The sequence below is a fragment of the Phoca vitulina genome, unplaced genomic scaffold (assembly GCF_004348235.1).
Source record: "Phoca vitulina isolate PV1807 unplaced genomic scaffold, GSC_HSeal_1.0 scaffold14, whole genome shotgun sequence".
Classification (NCBI taxonomy): Eukaryota; Metazoa; Chordata; class Mammalia; order Carnivora; family Phocidae; genus Phoca; species Phoca vitulina.
Window position 1 is genome coordinate 28,418,793 of NW_022589717.1, and position 18,490 is coordinate 28,437,282.

Below are 18,490 nucleotides of genomic sequence, written 5' to 3' on the forward strand. Positions count from 1 at the left end.
CTTCATTTGCTATCTTCAGAACTGTCATGTTTTTTTCTGAAAGGAACACATCAGAGATGTAGTTGAAGCCCTCCTTGTACTCCTCCCCGATCTCATTCCCCTCCCTACCTCTCCAAAGGTAACTGCTCTCCTAAAGTTAACGTTATCGGTCCCAACTTTTCAGATATGCCTATATCCCTAAGCAATATAAGCATAATTTGGAGTGTTTTTAGAAACTTTAAATAAATGTAATCATTCTGTGCATAATAATCTTCAATTGGCTCTTTTGGCCAACACTACATTGGAGATTAAGTCATCTTCATACATTTGGACTAGTTCGGTAATTTTACCTGTTGAATGCTATCTCATTTTGTGACTATATTAAGTCTCATGTATTCTTCTGGACATGCACATTTAAGTTGTTTCTATTTTTTCCATCTTTACAAACAATGCTACAATCAACATTCTTGGCCATGACTCTTTGCTGCACATTTGTTTTTGATCTGGGGTATATACCTAGGATTGATTTGTTGGGGTTGTAGGGTATGAACATATTCAGCTGACTAAATATTTCCAAATTGTTCTCCAGCCTGATTGTATAGAAAAATTTCCTTTTCCAGTAATCTGGTATAGTTGGTAACCTGAAAAATTCTCCCAATATGCAACACTTAGAGATCCTGAATGAAATATAAGAGGCAGCTTTTTACATGTATAAAGAAATCTCAAAAAAGCAAGGAAATCCCCAGGCCCCAGAAAATGTTTTTAAAAAAAGAAGAAGAAAAGAAAAAGATGATATAGGAAATTTAAATTCAGAGACAAATTTACCTATGGGGATTTCCTAGAACAAAGGTTTGGGCCCATAGGGACATAAGAGGCTATAATGCGTTCAGGGGCTCCTGTCCATCTCTTGGGTTAAAAGTTAAAGCTAAAACACCAGGCCATGGAAAGAAAGAAAGAAAGAAAGAAAGGAAGGAAGGAAGGAAGGAAGGAAGGAAGAAAGGAAGGAAGGAAGGAAGGAAGGAAGGAAGGAAGGAAGGAAGAAAGAAAGAGAGAGAGATAGAGAGAGAAAGAAGGAAGGAAGGAAGGAAGGAAAAAGGAAGGGCGAAGGGAGGGAGGAAAGGAAGGAGCAATGATTTTGGCAAAGTTCTAATCAGTCAGGTGTGTCACGCCCAGGCTGATCTCACCATCATCCTGACGCTGTGCACCCTGGCCCCCTTTTGATTTTCAATTTGATTTTGTCTACTTCTTTCTCCTTGGCAATAACTTTGGCATCCTTGTCTACCTGCTTCTGGAATTGACCTGCCCCCACAGCCGACTCTGCTTTGTTGGCTTGTATATTTCATGAGGTTTTGGCACCTCCTCATACAGCTCCTGGAGTCTGAGCCCTGAGGCCTGCTCAGCCTGTCCCCTCTCCATCCCAAGGCTGGGCTTTACGCCTGAGGTCCAAGCACCACCGGCTCTGCTCAAGCCTGGCTCATCCCTGCCTTCATATCTTCCCAACACTATTCTGTGGTGACAGGACTAGGTTGCGTTGGGAAAGTATTTACAGTAACCTGGTGCTGGAATCAGAAAATCTGGGTTTCTGTCAAATGGGGTGAAGTCATCTCCTGTGTGCCAGAGTGCGTCCTCAGTGCCCCCAAGATTTCTATCAGGAATGGGATGGGCGCCTGGGTGGCTCAGTTGGTTAAGCGACTGCCTTCGGCTCAGGTCATGATCCTGGCTGGAGTCCTGGGATCGAGTCCCACATCGGACTCCCTGCTCAGCAGGGAGTCTGCTTCTCCCTCTGATTCTCCCCCGTCTCGTGCTCTCTCTCTGTCTCATTCTCTCTCTCAAATAAATAAATAAAATTAAAAAAAAAAAAAAAAAAAGATTTCTATCAGGAATGGGAATCGACAGATACAATGAGCAACAAGATTAGGTCTACACACATGGCAGATAAAAGTTATCAGAAAATACTATGTTTTTTTAAAAAGACATAAAAGAAGGAATAACTAATACAAGAAAAAAATAAAAGCAAGACAGTATACTTTTTTTCTGGAAATGAATAAAATTTTCTAGAGTGAAAAATATTACTGAAATGAAAAGCCCAACGAACGGGTTCAGCAGCAGGATAGGCTCGGGGATTGCACAAACCCTCCCACCAGCGGTGCGGAGTTCCTGTTTCTCTACATCTTTGCCAACATTTGAGGGTGGTGCAAACTCGACACAGGTAGGCAGATGGCAGGTCGTATTGTTTCTTTGCAGAATTGGGCCCATCCCAGCCAAGATCCAGCCCTCTTCTGGATCCTTGGATCAGGCTTTTAGACACAGAGGGACTTTAAACCCTAGTAAATCCCTTTCTGCCTGTTTTTTTGGTCCCTGATTCGGTCCTTGGGGTCAGCTCTCAGCAGGGCTCTTCCACAGGGCTCTCCCACAAGGCTGTGCTTTTTCTCCCTGGTTCCCACACCCTGACACCTCTTACCAGTGACTTCATCATTCCACTTTTCCTGCTTCTGGTCTTCACTTTGCTAATCCCCAGATGCTCTGTTGCTCACTCTGCACCTTGCAGCCCTTCCCTTCCCCCTCTACAAGCCAAAGTTAAACCAACTCTCTCCATCCCTTTTCCTATAGGCCAGTCTCTGACCCAACCAAACAAATACAGCTCCTTTATTAATATGCAATAACCTCAGACCCTAACTGAGGGAGTCTAAGATGTATGTGATACATCTACAGTTGGAAGGATACCATAGACATTTTTCTAAACCTGAAACTAGACACATATCCTGGCAGAGCCTAAAAACCCAGAGGTGTTATGGCATATGTTAGAGCTTGGATTCCTGAGACTGAATCTTACTTAGATCCACTATTTAGCTGTGTGACCTGAGGCAAGTCACTTAGCCTCTCTGTGCCTCCATTTTCTCATATGTAAAGCCCCTGCTAGTACTAGAACCCACTATATAAGGTCGTTAGGAGAACTAAATGAGTGAGCATATGTAGATTATTCAGAAGGGCACCTGGCATACAATGAGGACTATATGTGTTTGCTCTCATCATTATTACTACTTGAAATTGGAACTGTCCGAGGCAATAGCAGATACCAGTCACATTCACCGAAATGAGATCAGTGTCAGAAAGCGCAGCTCCATGTATGCAACTAGTATTTTCTTTAATTCTTTCTTTTCTTCTCAAGGTGTATCTACGAATTACATGGTTCTTACTCTTCTGAAACGGTGCAGAAAATCTCCCAGTCTTTCCGGTCAAACCTGGTGTTTAGTCCTGGCCACCAAAACAGTTCCAGCCTCCTTGTTTCTGCCTCATGCCCTTAGCTCTCCTTTTACAAACCATCCTGCCCATCTCAGCTAATAAATCCCATCGTTTCGGTGTCTGGGAAGTTGCTTTGAGCTCTCTGATAGTGTTAGGCTAACATTGACAGGGCACAGGGCAAGAAGCCAGGTGAAAATGACTGCCTCACTCCCTGGACAGAATGTTGCCTTGACATTGAGTCTGAATTTTCTTAGCGTCCAACACTGGCCAACATACCCAAACCCACAGGTTTTCTTTACCTGTGCTCATCTGTTTGGTCAAAATCCCAGAAAAGCTGTTTTCTCATTTCTCTCCTGGTGACTTCTAAGTAGATTATTTCACTTGGGATAGTGATCAAGACTGCAGCAGGCTCTCCGTGTAAAGAGAAAGGACACTGACTCTGAGGTATTGATTCTGGGCCAGGAAACCGCTGATACCAGCTTATGTTACCTGTCTCTGGTTGGCTTGACTTGAGCTATATACTGGAATATGCTCGCAAGGAGCGGTGTCGGGCTGTTCAGTAGACTGGATTCTACTACCAAACATCGCCAAGATGCTTTCTGAAGAATTCAAGGAAATATGAGTGTGACCCCTATACACTGACTAATGGTCTTAGGCACCATTAGCTCAAAAGGGTAGACATTAATTAATTAAAAAATAGATAATCAGTCTTTAATTTATAAGCGACTTCCCCTTGGCTTTGATTATCTAGCTTTTTGTGAGTGGGCATTTTTGCATTTTCTGACATTGGAAATCCAGACCGGGCCTAGTAAGTGTGTTGGATTATCTAGGTAAACCCTGCTCTCGGCTGAAATGTAGCTTTTCCCCTGACTTCCCTGACATTCTCACACTGCCTGTTTTCAGGAGCTCATCAGCTTTTAATGCTCAGCCTCAAATCCATTCTAGAATGATTGTAGCATTTATCAACAATTATGCAGTTCTTGATTTATGCGGATCCCTACAAGGTTTTGGGAAGTAAGAGATGAGCTACTGAGCATTTTCCCTGGTGGCGCTCATAGCCTGGTGGGAGATATGGGCACATACACACTTAGGATTCAACACGATTAGCTGTGTGTACAGAAGTTTAGTTTTATATGGGCGTGACACAGGTAAAGTCACCAGGTAAGGCGCAGTGAGGGGAGACATCAAGAAGGACGCAACTTCCAGTCTGGGTCTTTAGGGTTATATAGGAGTTCACTAAGTAGAAAAAAGAGGACTTGTCATTCACTTTTGGCAAGAGCCCCAGAGGCCTGGAGCACATACTCCGTTCGGTATGACTGGGCTGGGGGAGGGCACATGGGAGGAGATGCCATGGGAAGGAGGTTGAAGCGAGAGTCGAAGTGGCGTAAGTAAGGAGCCACCAAAGGTCTTTATGTGGAAGAGCCACTGATCAGATACCAGCCTTAGAAAGAAAACTTGTACTGAGGCTTCAGGTGATCCTTCTTCATCTCCCAGATGGCATAAGCTTCGACTCAGAAATGTCAAGAAAATACCCAGAAGCTCAAGAGAATACTCAGGCAAGCTTAAATATTACTCTCAGGGCATGTTTGAGGCCCCTGTGGTAGCATTGAGACGCACAAGAGGTGGAAGTGGGATGGTTGGGCTCTGCTTCCTGGGCTGCTGAGGACACCCTGCAGGGAAAGGAGTCTGGCCCGGAGGGCTCTCCACTGGGGCAGAGGAGGGACCCCCGGAGTCCCAGTCAGAAGAGCTGAGCAGCCGCGGGGCTTGGATATCTGAACTTCCGCTGCCTCAGCATCTTCCCCTGTGCCACCGTGCGGCTTGAACCTTGTCATCTTTATGCTTGTTTCCAGCCCCCAAATTGTACCCAAGACAACACATTGTCCCCCTCGGCGCATCTGAAACACTACCTCCCATTTCAACCAGACATCTTTCCAGTCAGAATGGTTTGCCTTTCACTTTTCATTTTCCGCCTCAGATGCCTGGCAAGACCACATGGAGAGCACCCAGGGCAAGAGAAATTGGTGGGGCAGTGTGGGTGGGTGCTGACTGTGAATCTCCAGGAAATTGCCACATGCTAGGTCAGTGCCTGGGGCCTGCCCCATCCTATTTAAAGAACCCTAGCTTGAGAACTTTCCTTTTGCTTGAAATACTGACCTACATTACTAGAAACAGGTAGTATCTGTTGACAGAAATCATGGGCAATGAGTTTATTTACCCAAGGGCAAGTCAACAAAACTGTATGAGGCAATAGAGGGTGATTGTGCTTGTTGTAGCCACTGTCAAGGGTATAAATCAATTGCGGCTCTTAGCTCCAAATAATGAGATTTAATATTTTGTCTTTCCAATACCTTTGATTTGCTACAATCACATTACTTTCTAAAATAAAGGTTCATTAGTAACAATCAATGCAAAGAAAATATCCCCCCAAAGTAACAAGATCAAAGAAAAACAGATGAAAGACTTCTCTTGAAAAGTTAGAATGGATGCCTGGTAACTCCTCTGATAATTTCCTGTTTACTTTTTTTTTTTTTAACTTACTGGTTTTCTTTAGTATATTTTCCGGTAGTATATTTCCATACCCTAGTTTTTCCGGGAGATTTTGGTACTAGCAGATTTCCCAGCCCACATTATTAAAAGTCAATTCATGACTTCTGATTGAAACATTCTTTTACACAAACTGCCAAAAAAGTTTATGGTTTCCTTAATATGCCTGTCAAAGCCGGTACATTACAGGGCCCCCGCACTTGTTAGAAGACAGAAATTGCGGGAAAGTTAAATGGAGTGAGGGAGCTGGAGCGGGATTGGCCGGCTGCAGGGAAAGCCTGCCAAGCCCCCCCCACACCCCTCGCAAAACTACAATTCTAATTTCGTCTCCTTCTTTCGCAGAAAGGACTAGGTTTTCTGGGTGTCACCACCACCACCCCCCCCCACTCCCCGGCAGAGTTCTGTAGCCTCGGGCACTGAACAAGCCTGGCTATCCTCGTTCCCTGGGGTGGAAAGCAGGGAGGTAGCTTACCCCGAGCCAGGCTGGTGGGAAGCAGCATGATCACCAGGGCAAAGGCGAGGGCAGCCCGGAGAGCCTTCCTGTCAGCTCGCCGCCTGGGCATGATGCTGCGCTGGGCTTCAGCCTCCCTGAAACCTGAACATTTCCTGTTTCCTGCTTGTTTGGGTCGGTGCTAACTCGAAGGAGAGGTGTTTGCCTGTTTTTTAGGAAGTGATGTAATTCTGCAGGAGCCTGTCAGACCAGCAAGGATTGCAAAAGAGAAGTTGTTCTGCAAGCACTGATTCAGTTAGCAAGGTCTCTTGAGCCCTTTTCAGTCCTGGCCCCGTTGCCGGCCCCCATCTTTTGAAACTGTCTCTTAGAAACGGTGTCCATAGCTCAGCTGTCCTTTGGGATCCAGGACTGAGGATCCTGGACCACAAGCATTCTCCATTGGTGATTTTACTCCACCCCAGGTGAGTCTCTAGGGCTGCCCAGAGTCTAGAGCAGTGCTATCCAGTAGAACTTTCTGAGATGATGGAAAGGTCCCAAATCTGTCCAATACAGTAGCCATTAGCTACATAGGCTATAGGGCACTTCAGATGAGACCAGTGCAAAATGAATTTGTAGTTTTATTTTTATTAATTTAAATTAAAAGAACTCCACATGGCTAGCAGCTGCTGTGTTGGACAGCTTAGGCCTAGCGAGCAGGGGCACCTGTACCATCAGAAAATGGCCAGGACACTTCTCTCCAACCAGGCACATCACCATCCCTGGGCCCTGAATGCCACCTCCCTCACAGGGAGGTAAAGGACAATGCTATACACATGCCCAAATGTGCTCTGCTTCCCTGGAGAGAAATGATTTCTATTATTTTTATTTTTTTTCTTTATAAAGCCTTTGTGTTTTTAGAGCAGTTTTAGGTTCACAGCATAATTCAGAGGAAGGTGCAGAGATGTCCCATACACTCCCTAACCCCCCCCCCACACACACACACACACAGCCTCCCATTATCAACATCTTCCAAAAGTGGTACGATTGTTACAATGGATGAACGCACACTGATACATCATAATCACCCAAAGTCCACAGTTGACATTAGGGTTCTCTCAAGTGTCGCACATTCTATGGGCTTGGCAAATGTATAATGACACAAATGCACCATGATAGTATCCTCTGGAATAGTTTCTCTGCCCTAAAAATCCTCCATGCTCCACCCATTCATCCCTCCTTTCGCCCTAACCCCAGGCACCCACTGATCTTTTTACTGCCTCCATAGTTTTGCCTTTTCCCAAATGGAGTATGGTTGGAATCATGCAACATGTAGGCTTTCAGACTGGTTTCCTTCACTTAGTAATGTGTGTTTAAGTTTCTTCCATGTCATGGCGCCTGGGTGGCTCAGTTGGTTAAGCGTCTGCCTTCGGCTCCGGGTCATGATCTCAGGGTCCTGGGATCGAGTTCCACATCGGGCTCCCTGCTCGGTGGGAAGTCTGCTTCTCCCTCTCCCTCTCCTCATGCTCTCTCTCTCTCTCTCTCAAATAAATAAATAAAATCTCAAAAAAAACTTTCCTCCATGTCTTTTCATGGCATGATAGCTCATTTCTTGTTGGCGCTAAATAACAGTCCATTGTCTGAATGTACCAGTTATTAATTCATTCACCTACTAAGGACATCTTGGTTGCTTCCAAGTTTTGGCAATTATAAATAAAGCTGCCAGAAACATCTGGGTGCATTTGTGCAGATATAAGTGTTCAACTCCTTTGGGGAAATACCAAAGGGCTTGATTGCTGGATCTATGGTAAAGAGAAATGATCTTTTAAAGGGCCCATTTCTGAAGCAAAATATGTTCTCAGGGAGAAAAAAAAAAAATCTTCATTTCACTTGTCTTCCTTCATACATAACAATGAATTTCTCAGAGGTGGTTAGCAAACAAAACAGAACTGAGTTGGATTAGAATGGGGGTGGAAATCCTGCCCAGTGGAAACAATGCAGGAAGGAGGTGTCTGTTTAGACCGGCAAGCAGGGGAGATTAGAGTGTGTTAGGTTTTTGTGTTCTAATTGAAGTCCTTCCCTTGGTTTAGGTTTAGGGCCTAGGCAGCACAGGATGAAATTTCATAATCATGTTTGCGGTAGTACCAAGAAAGGGCGAGAGAGAAAGAGAGGCATCAGAAACCCATCTGGTCTCTCACCCCCCTGCCTGCAGGTACGATGAGTCACCCCCTTCCAGTCAGTTCATCTCTGGTGCTCGGGTTGCTGTGAACACTCCCGGCAACTGGAATTCCTCAGCCCCTGACACAGCCATCCGTTTTGGGGTTTAGTGCATAGTTGCTTTTCAGCGACATTAGTCACTGTTTATCTCCGTTCTTACTCACAAGAAATGGGTTGGTGATTCATGAAACGTTCAGTTTGTTTATGGATCCACAGGATGCATTTCACTGTTTTAAACTGGCTTAAGTCAACTGACACAAGATGCTCTGCAGCGTCGCTGACGACGCAGAGCACACAGCTGGAGAAAGCAGACAAGTCCAACACAGGATGATGGATCTGAGAACAGGGCGAGAAGTCTCGCCGAGCACGTGCGCAGACCACAGGCTCGGACGTGCGGGCGCCAGGTGTGGCGCTGAGTCTGGCTGCCGTTCCCGGTGCCAGCACGCACATCCCCCGCTGTAACACCCGCGTGCTGGAGGGGACGCCCACGGCTGGGGGCCTCCTCCATTCGGCCGTTCGCACCCTGGTAGGACTAGTGGTGGACGCCGGGCCGCAGGCACGCGTTTGGCCAGGGCCGGGTGTCAGCCTTGGTTTCTTCAATTTGAAAAGGACAGCTCGCCAGGGGGCTTTGCAGAAGCCGGTATCTGTGGCCGGACCGCGGACTCTACTGCGGCAGAGTCGGGCGGCTCCGCACGATCTCTCCGAGTGTGCCGGGCTTCGCTCCTGCGCAACCATGTGATTTTCTTTTGACCCCTTAGTGTGATTAAGCTTATCTTAAAGGGGAGGAAAATTACCATCATTGATCAGAAAATTGTAGCACCTCAGTGATCTCTTTGCTGCCGTTAAAATCACAGGGAAGCTGTGTGCTAGGTAAAGGCTATTTACCTGTGTTTGTTCTAATTTTACTAACCATTAATTTTGGCAAGCGGCTGCCTGGCTTCGGATTAAATCCTGATACAATTGTAACTAAAGGGAAGTCAGGGCCGCGGTCACAACGATGAGACACCGGGGAGGCCCCGGAGCCAATGGCAGGCACAGAGGCGGGGGGTAACCTCGTCCTGGTGCCTGCCATTGGCTTTCCACAATGAAAGGAGAAAGGGAGGTCATGAAGTATGGTGACTGGGCAACGCTCTGAGGCCTTGTCGGGCTCAAGAGGGCTGGAGAGGGGGTGGGGGGACTGGTTCTAGGTTCTGGGACTCTATTACTTCACACAAAAGTTTGGCTTTTATCATCAACGGTCTGTATCACAGAAGTGACTCTCATTCAAATCCTCCTCCCTTCCCTCCTGCTTCCTCCCTGCCCAACCCTCCCTTCCCATCAGCCCTGCAAGAGGAGGGGCAAGGGAACAAACCCAGAAGTGATGAGATCTCACAGTGAGTGCAGGCTCGTACACACATGCTTCTCCACGCTCCTGCACGCTGCGGAAATACATGAAGATCATCCAAATGAGAACAAGCAAAGACTGTCGATTCCAAGCTTGCTGGAGCAGGGGAGTCGGCCACCATCACTTGCATTTTGGCCGAGGCTCAAAGGCAGGCACAGGAGTGGGAAAACTTGATAGTGGGAAAAAGAGAAGGTTTCATGTATGCTCTGATAGCAGAGGCTGTTGGCATGAGGAACCAGAAACAAGTTCTAATTATTGGTTCTAGTGACTGGCTAGGGGGTGCATGTTTGGCTTCTCCCAACTTGGAAGAGGGGATAAAAGGAGGGGCCATTGTTACAAGGATTATTGTTTGGCTTCCTGGACCAGTTACTGGAGATAGGGTGTGACTTGTACATGTTCGATTTACAGCAGGCTGGCTTCCTGAGTTGTTTGCTACAGACCGTGGGTTACAGTTTTATTATTACATATACAGTCTGGCCTTTGTCCGTTTATATATCATCTCTCAACACACACCCACATGCATACTCACACAAAAACTCCACCCACACCGAGACACATGCACACACTTTCTGGGGCTTCTTTCTCTGTCTAAATGCTAGATGGTGGCAGCTGAAGGTCTGCAGTGCTTGCTTAATAAAGAAAGTCCTCAGACATGGTCATTGTAAGAGCAGGTGGGCGTGTAATCACTCTGAAGCTGATTGAGAGGGTGTAGGCAGCAGGATAAGGTCCCAGACTCTGAAAGGAGTGCCCATACAGATAAGTGGGCAGGGCAGGGCTGGGGCCAAAGGGTTAAACTGAACCCCAGAGTGTGCAGAGAGGCTATAGCCAGGAGAGGGGCTGACAGCAATTCCGCCATGTCTTGGTTAGCTTGGGCTGCCATACAAAATACCACAGACTTTTACACTTGACCTTTGAACGACACAAGGCATAGGGGCACTGACCCCCCCACACAATCAGAAATCCATGTGTAACTTTTGACTGCCCCAGAACTTAACTACTAGCAGCCTATTGTTGACCGGAAGCCTTATGGATAACACAAATAATCCATTAACATCAATTTTGTGTATGTATTATAGACCACATTCTTGCACTAAAGTAAGCTAGAGAAAAGAAAATGTTAAGAAAATCATAAGGAAGTATGGAATCAGAAAGGACCCCAAATAGCCAAAGGAATTTTGAGAAAGAAAAGCAAATCTGGTGGCATCACAATTCCGGACTTCAAGCTCTATTACAAAGCTGTCATCATCAAGACCGTATGGTACTGGCACAAAAACAGACACATAGATCAATGGAACAGAATAGAGAGCCCAGAAATGGACCCTCAACTCTATGGTCAACTAATCTTCAACAAAGCAGGAAAGAATATTCAACAGAAAATATACAGTCTCTTCAACAATGGTGTTGGGAAAATTGGACAGCTACATGCAGAAGAATGAAACTGGACCACTTTTATATACTATACACAAAAATAAACTCAAAATGGATGAAAGACCTAAATTTGAGACAGGAATCCATCAAAATCTTAGAGGAGAACACAGACAGCAACTTCTTTGACCTCGGCTGGAGAAACTTCTTGCTAGACACATCTCCAAAGGCAAGGGAAACAAAATCAAAATTGAACCAATGGGTCTTCATCAATATAAAAAGCTTCTGCACAACAAAGGGAACAGTCAACAAAACTAAAAGGCAGCCTATGGAATGGGAGAAGATATTCGCAAATGACATATCAGATAAAGGGCTAGTATCCAAAATCCATTAAGAATTTACCAAACTCAACACCCAAAAAACAAAAATTCCAGTCAAGAAATGGGCAGAAGACATGAACAGACATTTCTCCAAAGAAGACATCCAAATGGCCAATGGACACATGGAAAAGTGCTCAACATCACTCGGCATCAAGGAAACACAAATCAAAACCACAATGAGATACCACCTCACACCAGTCAGAATGGCTAAAATTAACAAGTCAGAAAATGACAGATGTTGGCGAGGATGCAGAGAAAGGGGAACCATCTTACTGTTGGTGGGAATGCAAGCTGGTGCAGCCACTCTGGAAAACAGTGTGGATGTTCCTCAAAAAGCTAAAAATAGAACTTCCCTACGACCCAGCAATTGTACTACTAGGTATTTATCCAAAGGATACAAACAGAGTGATATGAAGGGGCACATGCACCCCAATGTTTATAGCAGCAGTGTCCACAACCCCCGAACTATGGAAAGAGTCCAGATGTCCATCAACAGCTGAATGGATAAAGAAGAAGTGGTATATATACAATGGAATATTACTCAGCCATCAAAAAGAATGTAATCTTGCCATTTGCAATGACATGGATGGAACTAGAGGGTATTATGCTAAGCAAAATAAGTCAGTCAAAGACAAATACCATATGATTTCATTCATATGTGGAATTTAAGAAACAAAACAGATGAGGGTGCCTGGGTGGCTCAGTTGGTTAAGCGTCTGCCTTTGGCTCAGGTCGTGATCTTAGGGTCCTGGGATCGAGTTCCACATCAGGCTCCCTGCTCAGCAGAGAGCCTGCCTTTCCCTCTCCCTCTGCCCCACCCTGCTCTGCCCCTCCCCCCTGCTCATGCTCTCTGTACCTCCCTCTCCCTCTCTCAAATAAGTAAATAAATAAAATCTTAAAAAAAAAGAAAAGAAACCAAACAAATGAATATAAGGGAAGGGAAGGAAAAATAAAATAAGACAAAAACAGAGAGGGAGGCAAACCACGGAAGCTCTTAACTCTAGGAAACAAACTGAGGGTTGCTGGAGGAGAGGTCGGTGGGGGATGGGGTAACTGGGTGATGGGCATGAAGAAGGGCACTTGATGTAATGAACACTGGGTGTTGTATGCAACTGATGAATCACTAAATTCTACCCCTGAAACTAATAATACACTATATGTTAACTAAATTGAATTTAAATAAAAATTTTTAAAAAATCAATCAAGAAAAAAAAGAGAAAATCATAAGGAAGTTCCCCCCCCCAAAAAAAAAAAAATCATAGGGAAGAGAGAATACTTGAGAGTACTGTACTGAATCAAAGAAAATCTGTGTATAAGTGAACCCACGCAGTTCAAACCCATGCTGTTGAAGGGTCAACTGTATTTTCACATAGTTCTGGAAACTGAAAGTCCAAGATCAGGATACCCACATGGTCGTGTTCTCGGGAGAGTCCACTTCCTGGTTTATAGATCACTGCCTTCTCGCTGTGTCCTCACATGGCATTGACAAAGAGCAAGCTCTCTGCTGCCTCACCTTATAAGAGCACTAATCTCATTGTGAGGGCCTCACCCTAATGACCCCATCAACCCCTAACACCTCCCAAAGTCCCCATCTCCAAATACCTTCATATTAGGGGAAAGGGGTCCAACGTCTGAATTTGGGGAGCACACATATTCAATCTATAGCACACGGTCTTTGAAGCTGGGAGCCTACACATCTAGGTCCATCCTGACCAGCCCCTCTGCACCTGTCAGGACCCTCGGTGGTCTCTGTCCCTACATCCAGGCTGCCACCTCTGGTGACATACGCTTCAACCGGTCACTCAAAGAAGCTGCTGCAGGATTTGGAGAATCCTAGGAGCTTCCACCCCGGGGCCTCAGCGGGCACCTCCTCCATGACAGAGGCTCCAGGACCCAGGGGGATGGCTCATCACCAAAAATGAAACTGGGAAAGATTGTGGTTAGGAGCAGAAGTGGCAATGAGCATGTGGGACAAGGTGCAGACCTCTGGTCTGGAGGGCCGTGGGGAGCACAGGAGGAGAAGAGCCTGGCTGGCCCCGAAACCCTGTAGCCCTCCTTTTAACTGCCCAGGGTCTCCCTGAGGGCAGAGGGCCACTCTGTCTCGTTCTCTGGTCAATCCCCAGCATTGAGGACAGTGCTTAATAGTTTTTTGAATGAACAAATGAATGAAAAATCGATTAAAAAAAAAACTCTTTTGATAGTGGTATTTTTTTTTTTAAGTGGGTGGAAAGAGGAACCTACGTTGGGATTATTTGGGTGAGCTTGTTTATTTCAGAGTCCTGGACCGCACCCTAGAACTAGAGAGTCAGAATCTCTGGAGCTGGGGTCCAGAACTCTGCGCATTTCATGATGTTCGAGGGGATTTTTATACAGGCTAAAACTTGCGAATCGCTAATCTAGAGTTTCATTTTTAGTTCCTGGAATGGTATTTCCCTTTTCTCAAATAGTAAGAAATAAGTAGCACATGATACTTCCCCTTTTTGCCTTGTTCGCCAGGAAGACTGGAACTAAGAGTAAAGCTTGGTTGTATAACTTTGCCTAGCCCAGCTTCCGTTAGCCCTTCTAGGAACATTTCTTTCCTTGGCTAAATCAACTTATCTTTCAGGACCTCGTTCGAGACCCATCTCTACCAGGGAGCCCTCCCAGAAGTCTCCCCTGGCCTCTTGCATGGCTGAGTGCCCTTCCTCGTCCCCGCCTCCACGGCGCTGGGCAGAATAGACCCGGGCAAGTGCTCCCCTCCTGACTGCCCCGGTCTTACTCAGCTGGGGCTTCCCACACCTGTTAAAAAGAACTCAATTTCCTTCTACTGCTGTTTCAGTTTTGATCAAATCGTATCTTGGTAACTTATCTAATTCTCTTCAAGTAATTTTTAAGTAGGGCAGACAACATTAGTAAATACATAGTACCTGTTCTGAAGCCCACTTCAGAATGATAAATGCACTTTAGTGGTCTCAGTGCTTTTTCTTTTATTGATTTTTCTATTTAATTTGACTTCTCCAATTCAGCCGGTGTCCTGGCCAACTAAATCCTCAACACCAATGAAACCAGAAAATAAAAAGGCACAAAGGTTTGGGGGGAAATTGCAAATTTGAGTAAGAAAGATGTAAGGGGACACGACTCCAATGCTAAGGTATGTGGGTAGGGCCAAAAATAAGTGAAAATGGAGAGGATCTGTAGCAGGTAGGAATGAGTAGTGGAGGGTGGGCGGTGATTGTTTTTAGGTAAAATATTATTTTTTCTTACTAACAAAAATCCTGCATGTTTATGGGGTAAAGTTAAATGCGTATAAGCAAAATGAAAGTATTCCATGTTTAAATTGTTGCAGGTCTTTTTCCATACAGACTGGCTAACAGGCTGACTCTATTTTCATTCCTGGTACTAGCAGTTGGTACTACTATCCTGCCAACGGACGGTAGGTTCAAAACGCACAGTCACAGACTCAGGTCTGGAAAAACACTGACTTACTCTATTTTTCCTTTATAGTATCAGCTCTGAATTTCAATTCTGGTGGTGGTAAAAAGAATATAGTCACTTACAAATACAACCAGTCAGTTTGGCAATTTCCCATTTATTTGGGATACACTTTCAGTTATTTTAGGGTCCCTCCAACCCCTTAGTTTTCTATGAGATTGTCCTGGGAATGCTGGAGTTGGTGGGGAGGGCTGTCTCTAAAATGCAACTCTGGTCCTCAGGCCCTCAGAAGATCAGAAGCTAAGGATTATCTCTTTATAGTTATCTTTGCATTTTAGCTGAGACCTCTTTTTCCTAGACCAAATAGTCTAATTTGCTAGTTTGGGGAGCTCTCAATGAGTGTATGAACAGAGACAGTCCAGGGCCCCCAAATCCTTGTACTTACAGGAGTTCATCTAGTACCTGTAGCACATGTTGTAATTTTAATAAGAATGAAACTAACTCCCTCAGGGAAGGATGGAAGTGGTGAGACACTCTGGGCCCCCTGGATTGAGAATAAGAAGTCCAAGGCCCCAGTCTCAGTTCTTTCACTAAATGGACTCTCTGGGCCTCATTTGCTTTATCTCTAAAACAGTAGGGTTGGCTAGATGCCCTCTAAAGTCCCAGCACTCACATTCTATGAGGCTATGAGTTTCTTTGGAAGCAGCTCATATAAGCGTTTTCAGAAGAGACCCAGACCTCCGTTTCCAAAGACAGACTTGCTTACAAACCACACAGCCAGGTTCTCGAGATGTTTCTTCATCACTGAGATTCAGAAACGTAGGCATGTATTTACAGCAACATAGCAGCACTGGGCTGGATAAGAGTGGATCCAGGGGGGTATCACTGAGTGAATGGGAGCGGCCATAAACACAGTGGGCTGGAGAAGCATGGTGGTGGTGGGGGTGGGGCAGGAGGAAGGGAATGAGCAGGCAAGGACACTAAAGAGAAAGATGATGTGTTTTCTTCGCTGTTCGTGAAGCAGCAGGCTCAAAGCTTCTTTGAGGCCAGGAACAAAAGCCCTCAAAGTCTGCGGGAGTGATTATTTCAGCTCTAACCACACAGGAGTGCTGGGCACGGGTGTCAATCCCATGTTCCAGTACCCGAAGGTCGGCAACAGCCCCACTGCACAGGAAGAGGTCACTTACTTATGTGTCTCATTGTTAGGTTCTCTCTTTGTGAAAAACAGCAATCCCTTATAATAGATTAGATCATTGTTCCCAGTTCTTTATGCTTTCTCTGAATTACATAAATTACATCCATGCCCTCGTGACTTGGCAGTTTCTTCCACTCAGACAGACAGAGATTACTTCCCTGCCTTGGTGATGTGGGGCCAGGCCATATATCACTTGCTCTGACCAATGAAATATGGGGGGAAGAGAGAGTACGCCGGGTGTGAGCAAGTTCTTTAACAGCCATCGCGTAGTCTGGCTTGCCTTCTTGCATTTCTGTCATCTGAGATCATGAGCCCCATAATGTGAAGCAGACCTCAACAAGGTCAGAAACCTGGAATCCAGCCTCGCTCAGCCAAACCTCGGCTGACTTAGAGACCCAGGAGCATGACAATGAATGTTTCTGATTAGAAGCTATGGAGATTCATCAGTCTTCCACAATTCACAGCGCTCACCATAGCACACACCCTCCCCAATGTCCACCACCCAGCCACCCCATCTCTCCTACCCCCCACCACTCCAGCAACCCTCAGTTTGTCTCCTGAGATTAAGAATTCCTCATATCAGTGAGATCATATGATACATGTCTTTCTCTGATTGACTTATTTCGCTTAGCATGATGAATCACAGATCTGTACCTCTGAAACAAATAATACATTATACGTTAAAAAAAAGAAGAAGAAGATAGCAGGAAAGGAAGAATGAAGCGGGGGGAAATCGGAGGGGGAGACGAATCATGAGAGACGATGGACTGAGAAACAAACTGAGGGTTCTAGAGGGGAGGGGGGTGGGGGGATGGGTTAGCCTGGTGATGGGTATTAAAGAGGGCACGTTCTGCATGGAGCACTGGGTGTTATACGCAAACAATAAATCATGGAACACTACATCAAAAACTAATGATGTAATGTATGGTGATTAACATAACATAATAAAATTTTTAAAAAAAGAAGCTATGGAGAGATTTAAGATTGTTTTTTACATAAAATGAGCGCAGCAATAGCTGACTCACGTCTCCCTTAAGATTCTTCATTCACAAGTTGCAAACCTGAATGGAGAAAATCAGAGAAGGAAAACAGAACTGTTTTTGGCAAAGCCACGAAATTTTGCATAAAGCGGCTGCCACCCATACTGTAGACAGTAAAGATAGGGCTTGTAAAGATAGGGCTGTTCACACTTAATTCGCCACTGTCCTCTTCTTCCCTCCTCCGGCAAGAGCTACTGCTCAGTCCAGAGCTAGCAAATATATATGGCTGAGTCAAGCTGTGTGACCACTCAGGGTATGCCTGGATCTCTGAGTCCCTGAACAGTTGTGCTAGAAACACTGTCCATGGCAGTGATTAGTGGAGAGGAAGTATATTGATAGCACCCACAGACGGTTAGCTCCACTTATGACCTTTATCAGAACATATTTGGATTATATAATGTAGACAATCTCTTTCTGCCCTAATTGACCATAGGCTTCTGGAAAGCAGGAACCATGTCTGAGTTAACTGTAAGACTTCTCTAGCTCAAAGCTCTGCCCCACAAGAGAGCCAAGACCAATTAATACATGTTGAATGAACAAAGGAAATAAAGAATCTAAAAACAGCCTTTATTCTAATGAGATTTTTAAAAAATCTCTTTTTTTGCCTTTGTAAATGGTCACAAGTTACCAAATCGGAAACAAAATAATTCTCACTGTCTCCCTGCCAGGAGTTTAGATTCGTGAACTTTCGCAAGGGAGAACATTTACTCCCCGATGCACACGCTGCCTAAATTTTCCTCCTCTGGTGTAGTTATTTGTCCCGTTGCATGAAATTGTCCTCCATCCTCAGGGTTTTTTTGTTTTGTTTTGTTTTGTTTTTGTTTTTGTTCTGCAAAACACATTGCCTCTTTTTTTGAAAAAAAAAAAATTAGCTACGATAGAATGGAGGTTTTAATGTTTGGCGTTTTGTATATGAACATCTGAAAGTGTTTGTGTGGTGATGTCTGGAGATTTGTTCGGGCTGAGCTGAAGGTGTTTGGCTTGCTTGGGGAAGGGCGATCTCATGTGGTTGGAAAGTGGAGTGTAAAGTTAGAAAGGAAGGCAGGGACAAGGTCCTAGAGGAAGGGAACTGGATTCTGTTGGCGATGCAACAATATGGCTTGAGCGGCGTTCTAGTGACACCTACCCTGTGAAGAATGTTTTCTTTTAAATAACATGTATTCCCCCGCCCATGTTGCAACATGGGTTGCTTTTAAAGGCACTGCATTTGATATTGGTGGGTTTCCACTGAGGACTGCGTGGTTTGCTACAATTTGGATAAACAAGTTCCTGAGGATTGGAGGCAGATAAAAATAGCATCGTGCA

At 45.1% G+C, this 18,490-nt stretch overlaps 1 protein-coding gene across 2 annotated transcripts in view; it reads right to left on the reverse strand.

Moving 5' to 3' along the window:
• The window catches only part of TMEM154 (transmembrane protein 154), a 42,041-nt gene extending 35,649 nt beyond the window's left edge, over nt 1-6,392 (reverse strand). For both annotated transcript variants that reach the window (XM_032413005.1, XM_032413004.1), the window contains exon 1: nt 6,239-6,392. In XM_032413005.1, coding sequence (XP_032268896.1) covers nt 6,239-6,329 — 91 coding nt within the window. In that variant the 5' untranslated portion in view covers nt 6,330-6,392. The remainder of the gene's footprint in view (nt 1-6,238) is intronic.
• Between the last annotated feature and the right edge of the window lie 12,098 nt (nt 6,393-18,490).